At 58.8% G+C, this 18,271-nt stretch overlaps 1 protein-coding gene and 1 pseudogene across 1 annotated transcript; both read right to left on the reverse strand.

Annotated features, from left to right (window-relative positions):
• Positions 1-1,629: 1,629 nt before the first annotated feature.
• On the reverse strand, positions 1,630-7,403 carry LOC122695095 (annotated as a pseudogene).
• A 3,644-nt stretch (positions 7,404-11,047) lies between these two features.
• Positions 11,048-16,915, reverse strand: LOC122695096 (keratin, type I cytoskeletal 17). The gene is made up of 8 exons (XM_043904577.1): positions 16,176-16,915; positions 15,008-15,090; positions 14,232-14,388; positions 13,272-13,433; positions 12,532-12,657; positions 12,215-12,435; positions 12,103-12,128; positions 11,048-11,274 (listed from the first exon to the last, which is right to left on the reverse strand). Exons 1-8 carry the CDS (start codon positions 16,629-16,631, stop codon positions 11,180-11,182), a joined length of 1,326 nt encoding a protein of 441 aa, XP_043760512.1. The 5' UTR covers positions 16,632-16,915; the 3' UTR covers positions 11,048-11,179.
• Positions 16,916-18,271: the final 1,356 nt, after the last annotated feature.

The raw sequence follows: 18,271 nt of genomic DNA on the forward strand, positions 1-18,271 counted from the left end.
ATGTCAGCCTGGGGGCCACTCTTTTCATAAAAATCTAATGATGATATGCAGACATAACTTTGATTTTTTTGGTTAGTTTTGGAGGGTTTTTTGGCCACACCTCATGGTTTGTGGGATCTTAGTTCCCCAACCAGGGACTGAAGGCCCAGCCCCAACAGTGAAAGTACTGAGTGCTAACCACTGGACAACCAGGGAATTCCCATGTTTTATTTTTTTAATTAGACTTTTAAAATATAAGAGGCATTCATGGCAAGTGAGAGGATGGTACACCCCAACAGCCACGTAGGGTGGATTCATGGGGTAAAGTGTAGGGGGTGAGGGAGACACCTTGGTGGGTTGAGACAGGAAGGCCAAGTGTCCCAGGGGAGAGGGAACATCAAGAATGGTTGAACAGAGGGGTTCTGATCACACCCTCATTTTTTATCTTGCCCACATTCTCATTAGAATGGTCATTGGGGGGACTTCCCTGATGGTCCAGTGATTGGAAATCTGCCTTACAAGTGCAGGGTATGTGGCTTTAATCCCTGGTCAGGGAACTCAGATCTCACAAGAAGAGGAGCAAGTGAGCCCATGCACAACTAAGACCCGATGAAGCCAAATAAATAAATGAAAGTGAAAGTGTTAATCGACCAGTCATGCCCCATTCTTTGCGACCCCATGGGCTGTAACCCGACAGACTCCTCAGTCCATGGAATTCTCCAGGCAGGAATACTGGAGTGAGTAGCCATTCCCTTCTCCAGGGGATCTTCCCAAATCAGGGATCGAACTCAGGTCCACTGCACTGCAGGCAGATCTTTACCATCTGAACCACCAGGGAAGCCCAAATAAGTAAATACTTAAAAAAAAAAAAAGAACGTAAGGTCATTAGGTAGAAATGAGAGTGGGAGAGATGAACAGCAAGAGGCCTAGTTCCAGGGAGAAAAGAAGGTGGTGGTGGTTGTAGGGATGAAGAGGAGAGCATGGGTGACAGATACTTCTGGGGGACTCACTGGCACTCAATTCACTAGCTGAGGGGAGCGAGGAAGAGAAGAGAGTTAATAGTAGTGATGAGGGGAAGCAGTTTGGAAGAAGAAAGACTCAGTCCTAACCGTGGGCACCACCCCCAAGACAGAAGTCTCACCCTCTACCATCCAACACAAAAATCCTGGTGTGCAAAGGCGAGGAGCCAAGGGGTAGAGTTAGGAGCTCAAACGTGGGAGCCTTTGGGTTAAAATACCTAAAAAGACAGAGCCATATAAAAGAAAAATGAAAAAAAAAAGAAAAATGGTCTTTGCAGCCAAACAGACCGAGCCACAGTCATGCCACTCAGTGTCTGTGTGACTTTACTCTCCAGGATGGGCCTGGCTACACCCAGTTGCTGGGAGACAGTGGGAGGAAAGAGCTGCTGCAAAACCCTCACTCTGCATCCAGCAACATGAGCGAGCAAGCTCCCGAGCCTGCGTCCGGACTCCCACTCCTACCCCACAACAGCCCGGAGGTCGTCTCTGAACGCCCTTCGAGCTGTTTCACTTGGCTCTTTGCTTCCTCCCTCAGGCTGTCAGGTCCCAGAAGATTCCTCGGAGGCACCTCCAACCCCCTCTCATCACTTCAAGAATGGAGACCACACAGAATTGTTGCATCAACCAGAAATTCAGCTTTATTAGCCCACCACCAGCAGAGAGGGAGGAAAGACAGCTGGGAGCCGCATGCGGGGAGCAGGGGCCAGATCCGGGCCTTCGGGCGGTGAGGCTGGCGGGTGGGCAGGTGGGAGGGCAGGCGGGAGGCTCCAGGAGAAGCCGCTCAGGGCTTGGAGTTCTGGCCCGGGCAGAAGCCGGACGAGCCCTCCTCATTGAGGATGGACCGGGTCAGCCGGCCAGAGGAGGACGGGAAGGAGGAGGTGAAGACTGTGGGAGAGAGGAAAGGAAGTGAGAAGGGCCCTGGGAGGGCCGGGGGCTCAAGGGTGGCCGGGACCCTCAGGAGCCTTACCTTCGCAGGAAGCATAGTTTTGGCCGGATGGTTTCTGGGAGGACAGACTGTGTGGGAGAAAAAGCAGAGCGGTCAGGTGTGCTGGGAGCAGCAGGGGCGGGGCTGAAGGGTCTGGGGGGCAGGACAGGGGGTCCGGGCACTCACTGGGCGTCCTCGCCCTCCAGCAGGTGGCGGTAGGTGGCGATCTCCTGCTCCAGCTGCGTCTTCACGTCCAGCAAGATCTTGTACTGCTAGTTCTGCTGCTCCATCTCGCAGTGCAGCTGGGCCAGCTGCTCCTCCAACCTGCAGATCTGTTCCTGGATCTGGGCCAGCTGCGGGCAGTAGCAGTTTTTGGTCTCCTCCAGGCTTTTCTCCAGGGATGCCTTCTGTGAGGGAGGCAGAGAGAGAAAGAGTCAACAGAAGTGATCATTGCTGACCCCCTAGGTCTCTGGGCATGTGTCCAGAGAGGTGCGTGGATTTCAACCCCAGCTGGGCTGCTGATGAGCCAGAAGACGTGGAGAAAAGTTATTCCACTGTTTGAGCCTTAATTTCTCCATCTGTATAATGGATGCAGTGATCCCTCCAACCCACTCCTGAGAAAAGAGGAGGAACCATGTAGTGGCAGGGTTCCATTACAGGAGGTGGCGCCATTGCTGGCGATTTGGATGCTGGGGCTGTGCCCTCCCGGTCCTTCTCCATGCAGAGCTGGGACTGCAGCTCAACCTCCAGGCCCTGGAGCACCCGCCGGAGCTCATTCAGGTCATTGAGGCTCTTCTGCATCAGCTCGCTGTTAAAGGCCACTTCTTTGTTCAGCTCCTTGGACTGAGACAGGAAAGAACAGGTTTAGAGTGCTCCAGAGGCCCCCTGGCTGGGAAGCCCCGCAGGAGGGCTGAGGACCCATGTCCCACCTTGCTCAGGAACCAGGCCTCGGTGTCCCTGAGGTTCCTGTCTGCTATCTGCTCATACTGGTCATGCACCTCATTCAGGATGTGGCTCAGGTCCACGCTGGGGGCAGCATCCATCTCCACGCTGACGTCCCCACCAGTCTGATTCTGCAAGGCAAGCATCTCCCAGGAAGGGATGCGAGGATGTGCTCAGCTTACCCCTTCCCTGGCCCCAGTTGCATTTGCAACTCCACTGGACATGCCTCCCACCACCAGCAGCAACCTTACCTCCTCATGGTTCTTCTTCAGGTAGGCCAGCTCCTCCTTCAGGCCTTCGATCTGCATCTCCAGGTCAGTCCTGGCCAGGGTCAGCTCGTCCAGCACCCGGCGCAGGCCCTTGATGTCGGCCTCCACACTCTGGCGCAGGGTCAGCTCATGCTCATACCTGGCAAGACAAAGGTCAAGGCCTTAAGGTCCATCATGAGGCTTCTGAGGCTCAAGACCTGCTGATCCTCCTGGCTGGACAACCCCACCGCTCGCCCTCTGCTCACTTGGTCCTGAAGTCATCAACCACCAGCCTGGCGTTGTCAATCTGCAGAAGGGGCTGTGCATTCTCTATGGTGGCCTCGATAATCTGCAGAGGGGGTGAAGGACAGTTCTGGTTAGCCAAGGCCCTGCTGCTCAGAAGTGAATAGCAAAGATGAGAGAAAGAAGCCTCCCCAGTCTTGAGAGTTGTCTAGCTGGTAGGTCAGGCTTTACACCCCCCCAGTCAGCCTCAGGTGCCTTCTCCACTGAGCTTAGTGTGGGGGGGTGATACAACCACATATCCCCCACTGCATCCTGGGCCCAAGGCTGAGAGAAGCTGAATCCAAAGAATGCTTGCAGGGAATAAGAGACTCAGGGTACCAGCCCAGCATCAGGGTACCCTGATGCTGAAAAAGGACCCTCTGCCACCAATTTTAAGTGGCCTGTGGTCACTCCTCAAAAGCAGGCCTCAGTCTCCCTCTTTGTAAAATGGAGACACTAGCAAGCATTTTTCTAAGGGCCACCAGAGCTACCCCCCTGGCCAACCCACCTTGTTCCTCAGATCCTCAATGGTCTTGAAATAGGGGCTATAGTCGCGGGCAGGCCTGGGCCCCTGACTCTGGTACCAGTCATGGATCTTCATCTCCAGCTCCCTGTTGGCCTCCTCCAGGGCATGCACCTTGTCCAGGTAGAAGGCCAGACAGTCATTCAGGTTCTGCACGGTGATCTTCTCATTGCCAGGGAGGAGGCTACCATCGCCACCAGTGTAGCCAACACCAAGGCCACCCCCATATCCTCCAACCAAGCTGCCACACAGAGACCCCCAAGGCTGCTGCTGCTGCCGAAGCCACCGCCATAGCTGCCCCCCAGCCCGCAGACACCCCCGGAGGAGTAGCAAGGGGAACAGGATACAGACAGGTCCCCATAGGCACTGGAGGCCCGGCAGGAGCTTCCAGACAGGACGAAGGACACGCAGCTGGAGCCACCGCCGATGCAGCTGGAGCCCTTCACGGACCTGGAGGAGGTGAACTGGAGGCTACAGGTGGTCATGGTGAGAAGCGAGAAGGGCAGGGTGCTCAGGGAGGCCGAGAGGATGCTGAGGCAGCCTCGAACAACAGGAACGTTTATATGCACGTGAGGAAGGCGGGGCTCCTCTCCAGAGTTCATCACTCCGGGTCCCATCCAACGCCCCTCTCCGGATTATTCAGTGCAGGGTCAATGCATTTCACTCTGTTCTGTGCTGAGTTCCCACCCAGCTATTTTTTTTGGGGGGGGGGGGTGGAGCCAAGAGAAAACACCCCAACTTGAGTCGGTGGTGATTCAGGCTAGGCGACGAGAATCTGGCTCCCGTTCCTAGAGCCTGAGGGGCCAGCAGTGCCCTGGCACAGGCGACTCTGTGGTGACTGCGTCCCCGGGCAGTGAGTCAGGCCATGCAAGGACTCCCTGCCCCATGGTGACAGCCTTGGATGAACAGTCTCAGTGATGCTGTCCAGGGGCTGTCTCGGGAGACAGCTGTGGGATCCTGGCTGTGGACAGGAGAGCTGGGTTCATGGCCCTGCTCTGCTGTGCTCGCTGTGTGACCATCTTCCTTCTATGAGCTGTTGTTTGCCCTCAGCAAAGTGACAAGGCTGGACTGGGCAATCTCAGAGTTCTTTCTAGTTCTAAAAATTCTATGACTCTTTCCCTTACTGGATTCAATTTCAGTTTCCGGGGTTGCTTTTGAGCCCCCAGGACCTCCTGGAAGTGGTGTGTACCATGAAACCAGTACATGGCAGCTTGAATCCCTGCCCTGACAAGCTATATGGCATAGGCAGTCCTTTGGTCTGCGAGCCTCTGGGCCTCAGTTTTCTCATCTGTGAAAGGGGAGGACATACCACTAGCCACAAAGGAACATGCATGAAGGACCTCCCCAGTGGCCACCCCTGACCCCCACAAGTCTCCCCTTCCTTCCTTTCCAGCCCAGCTACCCCTCACCTGCCCCTTCTCACCCACCTCCATCCTCTGGTGCCTCCCTCCCTCCCCCTGGCCCTCCCCATGCCCCCTCGCACTTCCACCCTTTGAGCAGCACCCCTCCACCAATGCCTTGCTTCACCTAAACATGGGTACCCACCAAAAACTGCAGTGGGAAGGAGTCCCCACTCTGCTGCTGGCACCCCTGTGACCCCGACCCCCACCACAGGCTTCCAAGCCCCAACATTGTATTGAGGCTCAGATCCCAAGTTTTCTCTGGAGCCCCCACAGATTCTAGGTTTATCTTGACAACTCCATGCGTTCAGTCAAGGAGACAGGGAAGGTGGGTCTCTGGTCACCTGCTGCACTGACCAGGACTCGGGTATCATATGGAGTGCCCTACACAAGCCACACAGTCCTGTGAGGAGCCCTGTTCCTGCCACCAGTTCACAGATGATGGACTTGGAAGGGGAAGCGGACTACTCATGACCCCAGTCAGCAGGGAGCTAAGGCTTGAAACCCTGTCTGTCTGCTCGCCCATCCCAAACCCTTTCCACCATCCTGAACCACTTTCTCTATGCCCCTCCAATAAACACCGTTGTCTTGAGTCAACTCTGTGAAGTGAGGAGAAGAGAGGGAGACCCAGAGAGAGCCAGAGAAATGGTGATTTACCCAAAGTCACTGAGCTGCAGAGCCAGGATGAGACCCTGGAGCTTGGAATGTCTCCACATTCCCACACATGCCCTGCGGGTGGAGACCAGGTGTATCCATTACCATCTGTCTCCCCAGGGTGCCTGGAATGAGCTCTGCCCGGAGGGCATGACCTTGGCCTGGGGGCTGAAGACAAGATGGCGGGGTGGGTCTGGACTCCAACACAGAGGCCTCCCTGGGGTGCCCTGGGGTGGCCACTGTCCTTGCTCTGAAGTGGCTCTGTGGAGGTGAGAAGAGGCAGAAAGGGCTTGTCTCAGCCTGAGCCCTGCTGGGTGATACCACCTTGAACCTTGGGGCAGGAAAGTCTGTCTCAGCGTAACCAGGGCTTTGCTTCTGCCACATCACACCCCGTACCTGTAGGCACAGGGCCCAGAGAGATGAGCAGAGCTGGTACCCAGCACACGCCTTCAGGGCCAGGCCTGGGAGAGGGAACTTACTGCTCCTTTCCCCCAACCCCCAAAATGGGCAAAAGGGACTCTGGAATCTTGGACAGACATCCCACCATCACAGGCATCAGCATGGGCCTGGAGTTCAGGTCCAATTACAGACTCATCAGCTTCAGAACTGGAAACAGCATTTGAGGTCACCAAAGACCACCAAGCCCCAACCAGAGAGAGCAGAGAAGCAGAGACTAGACCCAGGTTCGGCACCCTGACCAAGGTGCACAACTCTCCCCGTGGTCTCTTCTTCTCTGCACCCCCCATCTGTCCCACATGCCCTCCACCTCCCTTGTCACCAGATAACCACCCCTCCCCTCCACCCCCTTGCCCCTACCTGCCACCCCCGTCCTGGATGAGTTGGGGGTGGGATTACACAGCAGGTCCTGCCCTGGAGATCAGGGACCTGCGTGGGCTGAGAAGCTTCAGGAAGCTGCCAACCAACCCATCAGACCTCTTCAGTCAACACCTCAGATGGAGCACCCACCACGCATTTGGGGTGCAGAGGAGAGGAGAGCGACATCATCATGGTCTCTGAACTGGGAACTTATCGTTTGACCCTGGAGAGAAAAATTAAGGTTAGGAATACAGCCCAGTACAGCAGGAAACATGGGACGCTTGGCCTGCGGGATGCAGCTGGCATTTCCTCCGTGCCATTGAGACATACCTGCACCAAGGTTGGCAAGAGCCAGAATTGCCAGGCCTGGTCAGCACAGAGCACAGACTCCCATCCCTTCCTCCACCCCGGCCTCTTACCTTTCTCCTTGATCCAGCCCCGTCCCAGGTAGCAACGCATACCTGAACTGGCCAGGGAATATCATTGGCCAATGCCACACTTCCCAGGTGGTGTTAGTGGTAAAGAACCCGCCTGCCGATGCAGGAGATGTAAGAGACACAGGTTCAATCCCTGGGTCGGGAAGATTCCCCAGGAGGAGGGCATGACAACCCACTCCAATATCCATGCCTGGAGAATCCCATGGACAGAGGAACCAGGTGGGCTATAGTCCAATGGGTCGCAAAGGGTCAGAAATGGACTGAAGCAACTTAGCACTCCACTTGCAGCGATTCCCAAACCGGACTGGTCATGAGAGTCCCCATACAGCTTCCCGGGCCCTGCTCTGACCCACTTCAGCAGCACTGGGCTGGATAAACCTGATGGTGAGGACGTTTTTTACAAGATCCCAGGGGATTCCAGTGACCAGCCAGGCTGGGGAGCAAGAGACGGCTTGGGGAGGCGGGGGAGGATGAGATTCCGGGGAGGCGGAGGGGAAGAGAGCTCCCAGCCCCCGCTGGCAGCCAGAGCCACAGGTTTCAGGTCAGGATGAAGAAAGAGAGGAGCCCAAACAAGCCAGGACAGAGCAGGCTGGAGCTGGGCAAGCAGGGGCCAGATACTGGGCAAGTCACTCCTCCCCTCTGAGCCTCAGTTTCCTTCTCTGGGAAATGGGAATAGCAGCACTACTTCACAGGCACATAGGGGTGAAATAAATAAAGAAGCTTGCACAGAGCTGTGGCTATCACTGCATTTATCCACAGGTATTTATAAAACACCTACTATGTGCCACATACTGTGTGGACACTCAGATGCAAAGAACAAGACAGAGAGGCCCTCAAAGCAGGACGTCTGGAGAAGGTAGAGGCGATTCTAACACCGAGTGTTCAGGCCATGATGGGGTGCAGGGGGCCTGCAGGGAGGGGGCAGGCTCTCTGGGAGGGAACAAATAGCCTGGATGCAGGCTCTGGCCCCATGACTGGTCCCAGGATCTGGGTGAGTCTGTGACCACCTGATCTGCCTTTTGTGGTTCTCTCCCCAACCACGTTTGATGCTCCCCTTCCCTCGTGGGATTCTCAGAGCCCCTCATGAAGGCTGCACAACCAAGAGGCCCTCAGGGGAGCCTGTGGCTGGGTCAGGCTGGGTGACAGCCTGCGTGCTGCCAAGAGGCAGAACTGTCCTGGCTCTGTCCCGCTGTTCCCCTCAGCCCCGGACAGCCTGGGTGGTGCAGAAGACCGCAGTTCCTAAGGGCTGAGGGAAGTGTCAGGCCTGCCGCTGTGCCCGGCTCACCAGCCCTAGACTGGGCTCCCTCCAGGTGGCTCAGGGGCCTCCCAGGCCAAGGCCTGGGTCTCTTCCTTCTCCCATGCCCAGCGCAGACCCGGGCACAGAGCAACACAGTGCTGCAGACAGTGTGATGGCCGTGTCATTTCTCAGCAGAAGTGCCGCCAGGTCACCCTTCCCAGTGTGGGTGTGTGAAGGCAGAGTCACAGGGACTGGCTACCACCGGCCCAGCCCCATCCTGGGAATCCCGTGCATGTGGCCATCATAGGAAAGTGGGAGAGGCTGCACAAAGGGTAGGTAGAGCCCGGCTCACCTAAACATTCCATGCAGCAGTGGGCGGGAGTGTGGGTGTGGACGGACTGGGAGTCTCTCCCGAGAAGCCCGCAGCTGGGTCCCCCCATCCCGCTGCCTGCACAAGCCCCAGCAGCCTAGGTCAGCTTGGCGTGCCTGGTCACTCCCTGCTGCTCCCTCCTGCCCAGGCCTGGGCTGAGCATTCCTGGAAAGGGCCGGGCATTCCCTCTCTGGGCCCTGCGCTCTGCCCCAAGGACCCCCAACCCCAGCACTGTGGCCACCGCCCTCCTGGGGCAGCTGGGGACATCTGGCTGTTCCCCCACTGTGGCCTCCCGACCACCCACCCACTCACTGTGTGGGCAGAGGCTTCTTCCCCCGCAGAAGGGTGAAGTCGGGGGCTGCCTCTGGCCAGCCCCACACTCTGACCCCTCGTCACTCGGCCCCTCAGTAAGAGGGGACCTCCAGAGTCTGCCGGGAGACAAGGGCCCCGCCCAAGAGCCTGGGTTTGGGCAGGGGGTGGGGCTCTGGCCGCCCTTCCCAGCACAGCCCCGCCCCTCCTGCGCCCCGCTCCACCCCTGACACGCCAGGCTCCGGACAGGGGCTGAGTCACTGCTCCTCGGAGCCTCAGTGTCCGTATCCACACAATGGGGCGCCTCTCCGCGCTTCCTGAGACTGTTCTTCAGGTAAATGAGATCACCCCTCGATGAGCCATCCGCGGCCCAGGGCTGGTTCTTCTAGTTGCGGCCGGATGTATGGTTGGGGGCCCCGTGGGTTCAGCGCCTCCTCCCTCCCACCCTCCATCCCTACCGGGACTGCTGCCCAGGCGACAGACGCCAGCCCACACTCCGAGCCCGCTGGAGTCCTGCGGTTGCCTCTGCAGACGCGCGCCCTGGACTCCAGCCCGTGGAAGGGAACTCACTGTCCTCCGCGTCTGTGGGGTCAGGGCGGGAAGGGCCGCGGGCCCGAGCTCATCTAGCCCTCCTTCACTGCTACTTCTGAGATCCGGAGAGGGCCTGGGATCTGCTCCAAGTCCTAACACCCTGCTGCCCACTTCATAGACAGCTCCCGTGCCACTGCCCCGCCTGCTCCTCCCGCCCCCTCTCCCTCTGGTCCCAAACCCCCACCACTGGGGTCTCTGGCTACTCCTGCCCCCTCCCTGCCCCTGGGCCAACCCTCAGTCTTCAGGCATCCGGAAGAGCAGGTGTTTGGAGGGGTCTGTGTGACTCTGCAGCAGCAGAGAGTCCAGGCCTGTCTGTGAACTAGGATGGGGGCATCCCTCCTCTCATTAACCCCTCCACCCACCCCGACTTCTTAAGAACACTGGAAAATCAGACCCACCCAGCCCAGTGGTTTTCAGATTTACTCAAAGGAAGGCTTCCGGGACTCCTCCCCTGCTGGCTGAGTGAGAAGGGCTGGGCTGGAGGGTGTTAGAGCAAATGGGCAGAACGCGCCCCCCCCCCTCACCACTTCCCCAGGAGGCAGCTTCACCTGACCTCCAAGCTGCTGGAACCAGGAGGGGAAAAAGGGCCAGGGAGGGCGGTGCTGCTCCCAGGGTACCACCTCCCCTGAACGCCCCATCCTCAGCTGACCATTTGAGGAGACGTCCCTGGAAGAGGCCCCGCCCTCTCTCCCACACCTGCCTTTTCTGGAAGCGCAGGTCTCAAGATTCCTGGAGTTGAAACAATGGAAGCATCCAGTTCCACCCACCCACCTTCAGTGCTGGTGCCTCTCTCAGGAGGATCCTGATTCCTGTCCTGGCCTGCCTCTCTTCCCCAACCACCCCCCACCCCGCCCCGCACCTCGTCCCCTCTAAGAGGAGGACACAGCCCACAGGACCGTGAGGAGCTCTGGCTCCTGAGATATTCTTGTCCATTTAGGGATGAGAAAATGAGGCTCCGTGAGGGGAAGGCACCACCCAAGGTCACGCACCCACTTATGGGGCAAGAAGAGGGCACCTAAGACATCCTCCTGACACGCTGACCTCTCCCTGGGTCTGGTGCTGCCTGGACCACCCTCCCTGGGGTCACTGCCTGGACCACCCTCCCTGGGGTCATCAGCACTTGGGAGGCACAGAGCAACCCCCGCCCCAAGCTCTGCCCAGACCTAGTCCTCACCCCTGTTCTAAGATGACCCCTGTCCTCCAAGTCAACAACAGTGGGTGTCCGCGGACAGCTCCCCCTGTCCCCATTTCCCCCATACCCTTCACCCCTTCCTCACTAGGGTCCTCAGTGGCCACAAAAAGGAAGCATTCTGTGTCTCAGTCAAGAAGCTTTATTGGTCAGGGAGTGAGGACAGGAAAGGGACTGAAGCTGGGGGACTGAGGCTGGGGAGGCTGGAGGCTGCGCAGCCAGTGGGGAGCCCCAGGGGGCTGGTGGGGGAGAGAGCCCTCAGTGGGTGCTCTGATGGACCTGCTCGCGGCTGGAGATGACCCTGCCGTCCTGCACCTCCTCCACAATGGTGCGCACCTGGCGGGTGGTCACGGCTGCAGGAGACAGACACTCGGGGTGGGTGGGGGCCCAGAGATCCTGGCTCAGCCCCCAGCCCCCTGAGCGGAGCCAGCTCTTCCCACCACGGCCACCTGTGTCCACGCCTCTGCTGGCCCCTCAACATCACACCCCCACATGTGCCGCTCCCCCCGCCCCGACCCTGCCACTCCCTCCCTCCCACCCTGTTCCCTGCTGGTGCCCCTGGCTGGGTCCTGCCTCGCAAATAAATGGTTTGATTCTGACCCTCTGCAAGAGGAAGACTGCGCAGACCAGATGCTAGTCTGAAATGGAGTCTGATTCCATTTCTCTGCAGTCTCCAGGACATGGATTTTGCCCCCTTCAGACAAGGATCTCCAAGACAAGACCCTGGTCCCCATCACCTCCCTTAGACTAGAGACCCCAGGGCTGCGACCTTATCTGCCTCATCAGACTGGGATCTGGAGGACAAGGATCAAGTCCCTTTCTGCCACCAGACAAGAGACTCCAGACACAAGACTGCCTTTACTCATCTGTAAGGTCCCAAGAGCAAAAAGAGTGAGACCATGTGCCTATCTCCCCACCAGATGAAAGTCTCAGAGCTGGGACCACGTGTCTTTTCTCAGCCTAGGATCTCCCAGGAAAGGGCCTTTTCCTGCCCTGCCCCCATCGGACCAGACAGTGTCTCTCTCATCTAATGAGGACCCTGAGCCCCACCAGGTCTCTTTCCCCCACCCCTGCTGAGGATCAGCCATCATTTCCTGGAGCTCCTGGGGTCACTCCCCCAGCAAGATACAGGTGGGTCACCTGCCTTGTACAGCCCCACCCTCAGTTACCAAAATGCTTACGTTCTTTGGTCTTGTACTGGGTCAGACTGCAAAAAAAAAACAAAGATTAGATGTGGGTCTGGGACTCAGCCCTGCCCCAGGCCCCCAGCCCTGGCCTGGTTCCCCAACTCACTGGGCGTCCTCGCCCTCCAGCAGGCGGCGGTAGGTGGCGATCTCCTGCTCCAGCCGGGTCTTCACGTCCAGCAGGATCTTGTACTCCTGGTTCTGCTGCTCCATCTCACAGCGCAGCTGAGCCAGCTGCTCCTCCACGCTGCCGATCAGCCCCTGGATCTGGGACAGCTGCATGCAGTAGCGGTTCTCTGTCTCGGCCAGGCTACCCTCCAGGGATGCTTTCTGCAGGGGAGCAGGAGAGGCCGGATCAGCGAGGGTGCACAGGGCCCCCTCCAGAGCCCTGGGCACCTCCCCTGCCAGGCCCGGCGGCGCCCCTACCATGCTGAGCTGGGACTGCAGTTCGATCTCCAGGGCCTGCAAGGTGCGCCGGAGCTCCGAGATCTCGCTCTTGCCACTCTGCACCAGCTCGCTGTTGGTGGCCACCTCGCGGTTCAGCTCTTCCGTCTGCAGACAGGATACAGGACAGGGCAGCATGAACCTGGCTTCCCTTCTCCAAGGCGACCCCCATGGTCTCCATATGCTCAGCCCAGGGCCCACTCTGGACCCAGACAGGCTCCTGGACTCACCCCATCCCCCCAACTCCCCTCACCACGGCTACCTTCCTGACCTCCCTAGGCCTCTCAAGCCTCCTTCCAAACCTGACTGTGGGAGCAACGCCTTCTCATCAGCCTCCCACCTCCCCAAACCTAGAAGACTTTGAAAGGATGTTAAGTTTTATCTCTAATGCCTTCAAGAAGAAGGTACAAGAGTAGGAAATTTGAGAACCAGCCAGGACAGTAGCCAGGCCCGTGGTACTGGTTCCTGACTTCTTGAGGGACAGATGGAAGCTCCTGGGGTCTTGACCCTCTGGCTTTATTCCTGAGGGGGACTCCCCCTGACCCCATCAGATCCCAGTTTCAGGCAAGCTGCAGGCCTGTGAATGCAACAGGCGACCCTGACGACCGGGATCTGTGCAGCTCACCATGCAGCCCAACGTGCCAGGCTCTGGGCTTACTGTGGGGGCTCAGGTCCTGCACCCCACACCCTGGGAGAGACCTCTGGTCTGCGGGAGCCCCCACCTTGCAGAAGAACCAGTCCTCGGCATCCTTGCGGTTCTTCTCCGCCATCTTCTCGTACTGGTCGCGCATCTCGTTCAGGATGCGGCTCAGGTCCACGCCGGGGGCGGCGTCCATCTCCACGTTGATCTCGCCACCCACCTGGCCTCGCAGGGCTTTCATCTCCTGTGGAGGAGGGGGTGGTGGGTGTGGGCATCCCCCGCTCTGACCTCTCACTCCCGACCTTCCCACACAAACTCTCCAGACCCCTCCCACAACATCTCCTTTGTTCTGCTCACCCTCTACCCTCTGACCCTCCAAATGACTTTTTTTCACCTGGTCTATGTGGGCTTTGCCTCCAATATCAGACTAGCGGTTCCCCCAGGATAGACTGTGTGCTCCCCCACTAGACTGAGGGCTCTCTGAAAATAAAATCTAATTCTTAGGCCTGAGCCCCCAGAACCTCCCATCTAATTTCCATACTTCTACCTAGGGTCCAGATTGGAGGGTTTGAGCTGGGAATCCTCCTCAATTATCTCCTGTCTGGTGAGGGAGGCCAGGACGGGCATAAGAGGCTTCTGTGGGCCCCTGGGAGACTCCCCAGATGCGGGGAAGCAGGGTGATACATGGAGAAGGCTGCCCTGCATGGGGAACTGGGCTCTGCAGACAGGGCAATGCTCTGAGCTAACCAGCCTGGATACGTGGGCGCACCCTGCCTTCAAATGATGAGGGGGTGGAGTGAAAACCAATCCCAGTCCTGGGGCCCTGAGACCACGGAGGGCAAGTCCCCACCCCCACCCATCTTCCTGACTCCTCTCTCTGCCTCCTGCCTCCCCTCCCTCTCTTCCATCACCTAACTAAGCCCAGCAACCTTCAGAATCTGCTACACAGTAGGACTTCTCATCCCAGTCACAGCCTTGGCACAGCAATGGAGCCCTGCCACCCCCTCAGCATCTCTTTGACCTACTGCCCCAGCTGCCTCACCTCCTCGTGATTCTTGCGGAGGTAGGCCAGCTCCTCCTTGAGGTTCTCGATCTGCATCTCCAGGTCTGCTCTGGCCAGCGTCAGCTCATCCAGGACCCTGCGCAGGCCGTTGGTGTCGGCCTCCACGCTCACACGCAGGGCCTGCTCTGTCTCAAACCTGCAAAGGGAACCAGAGACTTCCGTCAAGATGCTTGGACTGGCTGGTTCTGGCCAGCACCCTGCCCTTGAATGATGAGGGGGTATTTGTTCAGTTGCTAAGTCATGTCCAACTCTTTGCCACCCCATGGACTGCAGCACGCCAGGCTTCCCTGTCCTTCACCATTTCCCGGAGTTTCTTCAAAGTCATGTCCATTGAGTCAGTGATGCCTTCCAACCATCTCATCCTCAGTTGCCCCCTTCTCCTCCTGCCCTCAAATCGTTCCCAGCATCAGGATCTTTTCCAATGAGAGGGTGGAGTGGAAGCCATCCCCAGCCCTGGGGCCCTGGGACCACACAGTGCAAGGCCCCACCCCACCCAGCTTCCTGACTCCTCTCCTCTCTGCCTCCTGCCTCCCCTCTCTCTCTTCCATCACCTGACTAAGCCCAGTGACCTTCAGAATTTGCTGCTTTTGCAGCATCCTGGGCTAAGAGGTGAACTCCTTAACCCCTAGATTCTGGACCTTGCCATCAGCCACTGAGGAGGCTCCTCAGTGGGCTCCTCAGCCACTGAGGAGGCCTGGGCTCCTCAGTAGGGAGGGCTGCCCCCAGTTTCTCCCCAGACCCTGGTCAGGGCTCACTTGGTGCGGAAGTCATCAGCAGCCAGGCGGGCATTGTCGATCTGAAGCAGGATGTTGGCATTGTCCACGGTGGCCGTGAGGATCTGGGAAGATGGGAGAGTGATCAGGTCCCTGGGTGGGAGCAACTCAGCCCAGACCAGGATTCTGAGATGAGACTCTCCATCTGGGGGCCAGGATGTGGCTACCTTCTCTGGGAAGGCTCCCTTCCCACCCTGTCTCCCAGCTTTACTGCTCAACAGTTGGTGACAGAGGCAGGGCCAGCAGGAGTCTGATGGCTGATACTCCCCTCCTCCCTCAGACTTGCCTCCACCCCCCCACAGAACCCCCTTGCCAGACTCTGCCTTAAAGCAAAGCAGACAGCCAGCTGGGAGTGCCAGCCTCGGAATGCAGGAGAGCCAGAAAAGAATAGGAGGATGCCCCAGGCAGAAACTCTTCCTGAATCCTGGAAAGAGGATGGATGTGAGAAACTCCCTCTTATTACAATTGGGGATACAGTACTCCTGAGAGGCTTCCCGCAAGAGGAAAACTAAAGGAGCCCTCACCAAAGTGTAATTCCCAAATCAGAAGTCGTGACCTCTGCTAAGCCCTGACCCTACGCTCCAGCAGGCAGCCCTGCCCCAAGTTTGCTGAGCCTGTCTTGAGGACGCAGCAGGAGAGATGGAGAAGCCAGAAAAATCCCCAAATAAGGCATAGAAGTGGCCTCCTGAGGTCCCACCCGCTCTCTCCTGCCTCCTCCTCCCAACAGGTGCCAGCAGGAGCTCACCAGACCCCTGACACCACCTTAGCTTAGCCCTAAATCCCCCTCTTGTTCCAAGGAAAGCTGTGTCTGAGTATCCAGCAGCCCCAGGAGACCAGCCCTCCTCATGCCTCCATCCCTCTTATCCTACAACCACACAAGGTGGCAAAAGCTCCATGATGGGAAACAGGCTCCAGGGAGCCCCACAAGACCTACTTGTCCCTAGCCCAGTCTACTGTCCTGAAAAAGAAATCATAAGCCACATAGTGGCCCCAAGGTGGGCTCCCAGAGGCCAAGCTGGAGCCAAGCTGTCCTTGGCTCCCCAAGACCCTGTGGCAGCCCCCAGGCTGGGCTCCAGGCCTTGATCAAGGGCAGATGGCAGGGGAGGAAAAGCTGTGCCCCACCCAGGACCCCTCCCATCACAGCTCCTACCTTGTTCCGCAGATCCTCGATGGTCTTGAAGTAGGAGCTATAGTCAGGAGCCGGCCCCGGGGCCTGCTTCTGGTACCAATCACGGATCTTCAGCTCCAGCTCCGTGTTGGCCTCCTCCAGGGCGCGCACCTTGTCCAGGTAGGAGGCCAGGCGGTCGTTGAGGTTCTGCATGGTGGCTTTCTCGCCTCCCACCAGCAGCCCGTCGACACCTCCAAAGCCACCACCATAGCCACCGCTGACATAACCACCGCTGCCATAGCCACCGCCAGAGCTAAAGCTGTAGCAGCTAGAATAGTTGCTGCCTCCAAGGCCACTGCCCAGGCCGCCGGCAGACCCCAGCCTGCAGGAGCCCCCGCCCAGGCTGCCAGACACCCGGCAGGAGCGGGACGAGCCGCCCGCCAGGCCGGAGGCACCCTTGATGGAGCCGGAGGAGAAGTGGCGGATGGTGGTGGTCATGGTGGCGGCAGCAGGTGGCGGGGAGACACGGAGAGAGAAGGCTGGAGAGGAGAGACGCCCAAGGTGCTGTGACTGCCGGGGCTCACCGGCCTCCTTTATAGGCCCTGACAAGTGGGCGTAGCGATTACAACAGGCTCACTCCTCTGTTTCCATTCCCCTGGGCTTTCATCACTGCTGGCTGCCTGCCAGCTCCCAGGTGGCTGTGGGCCCCCTCCCCTCCCACCGTCAGGTCTTTGCATCATTTCTCTGAACCCTCACGCTGGGCGTCTGCATGTGTGTGCCTCTGGTCCCAGGCCCGTCACCTGTGATTCAGGCGGGCCCTCCAGCTACGCTTTCCCATGACCTAATACGGAGAAGAGGAATAAGAAGGACGTCACCGTCACGGGCCCTCCCAGGCAGCTGCCACCCCAGCCACACCTGCTTGGACCCTGTGTCTGGTGGGCAAATGGATTTGGAACCCAGGCTGCTCCCAGCCATACACCATGCCACACCTGGGGCTACCCCTGGGCAGCACGGGGGGCAACGAGCCCCGAGACCCCATCTTGCCTTGGACCCACCCACGGGGCTCAGCATGCAGCAGCTAGGTCAAGGTTGATTACCACCCCATTTACAGTAAAGGAAACTGGGGCTTATACGGGGAGGGTGTCCCTCTGCCCGACCTGACTCAGAACCTGGCTGGCTGGGTTTCATCCTTCATCCTTCACTGCACTCAGCCACAGCACCCTTCCTCCTCCCCGGGGGCCCCTGACATACTGGCCCCGCTTTTTGCAGAGCCCTGACGCCAGGGGAGCATGTTGGGGCCATGATTCCATCTGGCCAGTTTTCTGCTCCTGTCTCTATCCCTGGAACCCCCTGGGACTCTAGCATCCTTTCTTGACCTTTCCCCATTTTCTCTTTCTCAGATGGGGAGTTCTGGGCTGGAGCGGGCAAAGAAGAGCTTAGCTGCAGGCTGGGGAAGTAGCAGTTTGGGAGGGGGCATCAAGATAAGGGGAACAGGAAGAACTCTGAGGGGCAGGCCCCTTCCAGCCTCCCTACCCCTCCTGTGTCCCAAGAACCCTCGGATGTGGGGTATGTGGCTTCAGGTCCCAACCGGCTGGAAATCTAAAGGACACTGCCCAAGAAGACGGTCTTCCTGGGAACCCCCAACCCCCGCCAGTCTCCTCCCCTGCAGCCACCCCCAGAGGCCCCACCCCATCCCCTGAGCTAGCCCCTCAGGATGGGCCGGGTGCCCGCCCCACAGCCCCACCCTGACCTGCCCACCACCCTCGGTCCCAGGGTCCCGGCGGGCCCGCTGGGCGGAATGTGGTCGTGTCTCAGACTGCCGATGGCTTCCACTTCCCAGACAGGCCCAGACAGCCCCCTCCAGCAGCTGAGAGAGATTCCCCAACAGCCCTGCAGCTGCCAAGCCACCAAAGCAAACAGGACGCCCCCCCCACGCTCACACACAGAGCGGCCACCCCGCCCCACACACCCCCAAGCCCAACAGAGCCCGTCTGGTTCCCTGGGGTGGCCATGCCCCTGCCAGCCTCACACCCTTCAGTGCCCTGGACCACTTCTCCAGGAAGTCCCCTGCCCAGCCCCTCTCCCTCTGATCTTGGCCTTGTAGCCGCCCCAGGCTGAGGCAGGGCGCTCTCTATAAC

The sequence above is a fragment of the Cervus elaphus genome, chromosome 5, assembly GCF_910594005.1.
Source record: "Cervus elaphus chromosome 5, mCerEla1.1, whole genome shotgun sequence".
NCBI lineage: Eukaryota > Metazoa > Chordata > Mammalia > Artiodactyla > Cervidae > Cervus > Cervus elaphus.

Bases quoted from the DNA above. Each gene is read 5' to 3' on its own strand.
- LOC122695096 (XM_043904577.1), bottom strand. From the start codon at position 16,631: ATGACCACCACCATCCGCCACTTCTCCTCCGGCTCCATCAAGGGTGCC. The intron at 15,091-16,175 runs GTAGGAGCTGTG...CCATCTTCCCAG, and splicing joins TCGAGGATCTGCGGAACAAG to ATCCTCACGGCCACCGTGGA. The intron at 12,129-12,214 runs GTGAGTTGGGGA...TTTTTTTTGCAG, and splicing joins CTGGAGGGCGAGGACGCCCA to TCTGACCCAGTACAAGACCA.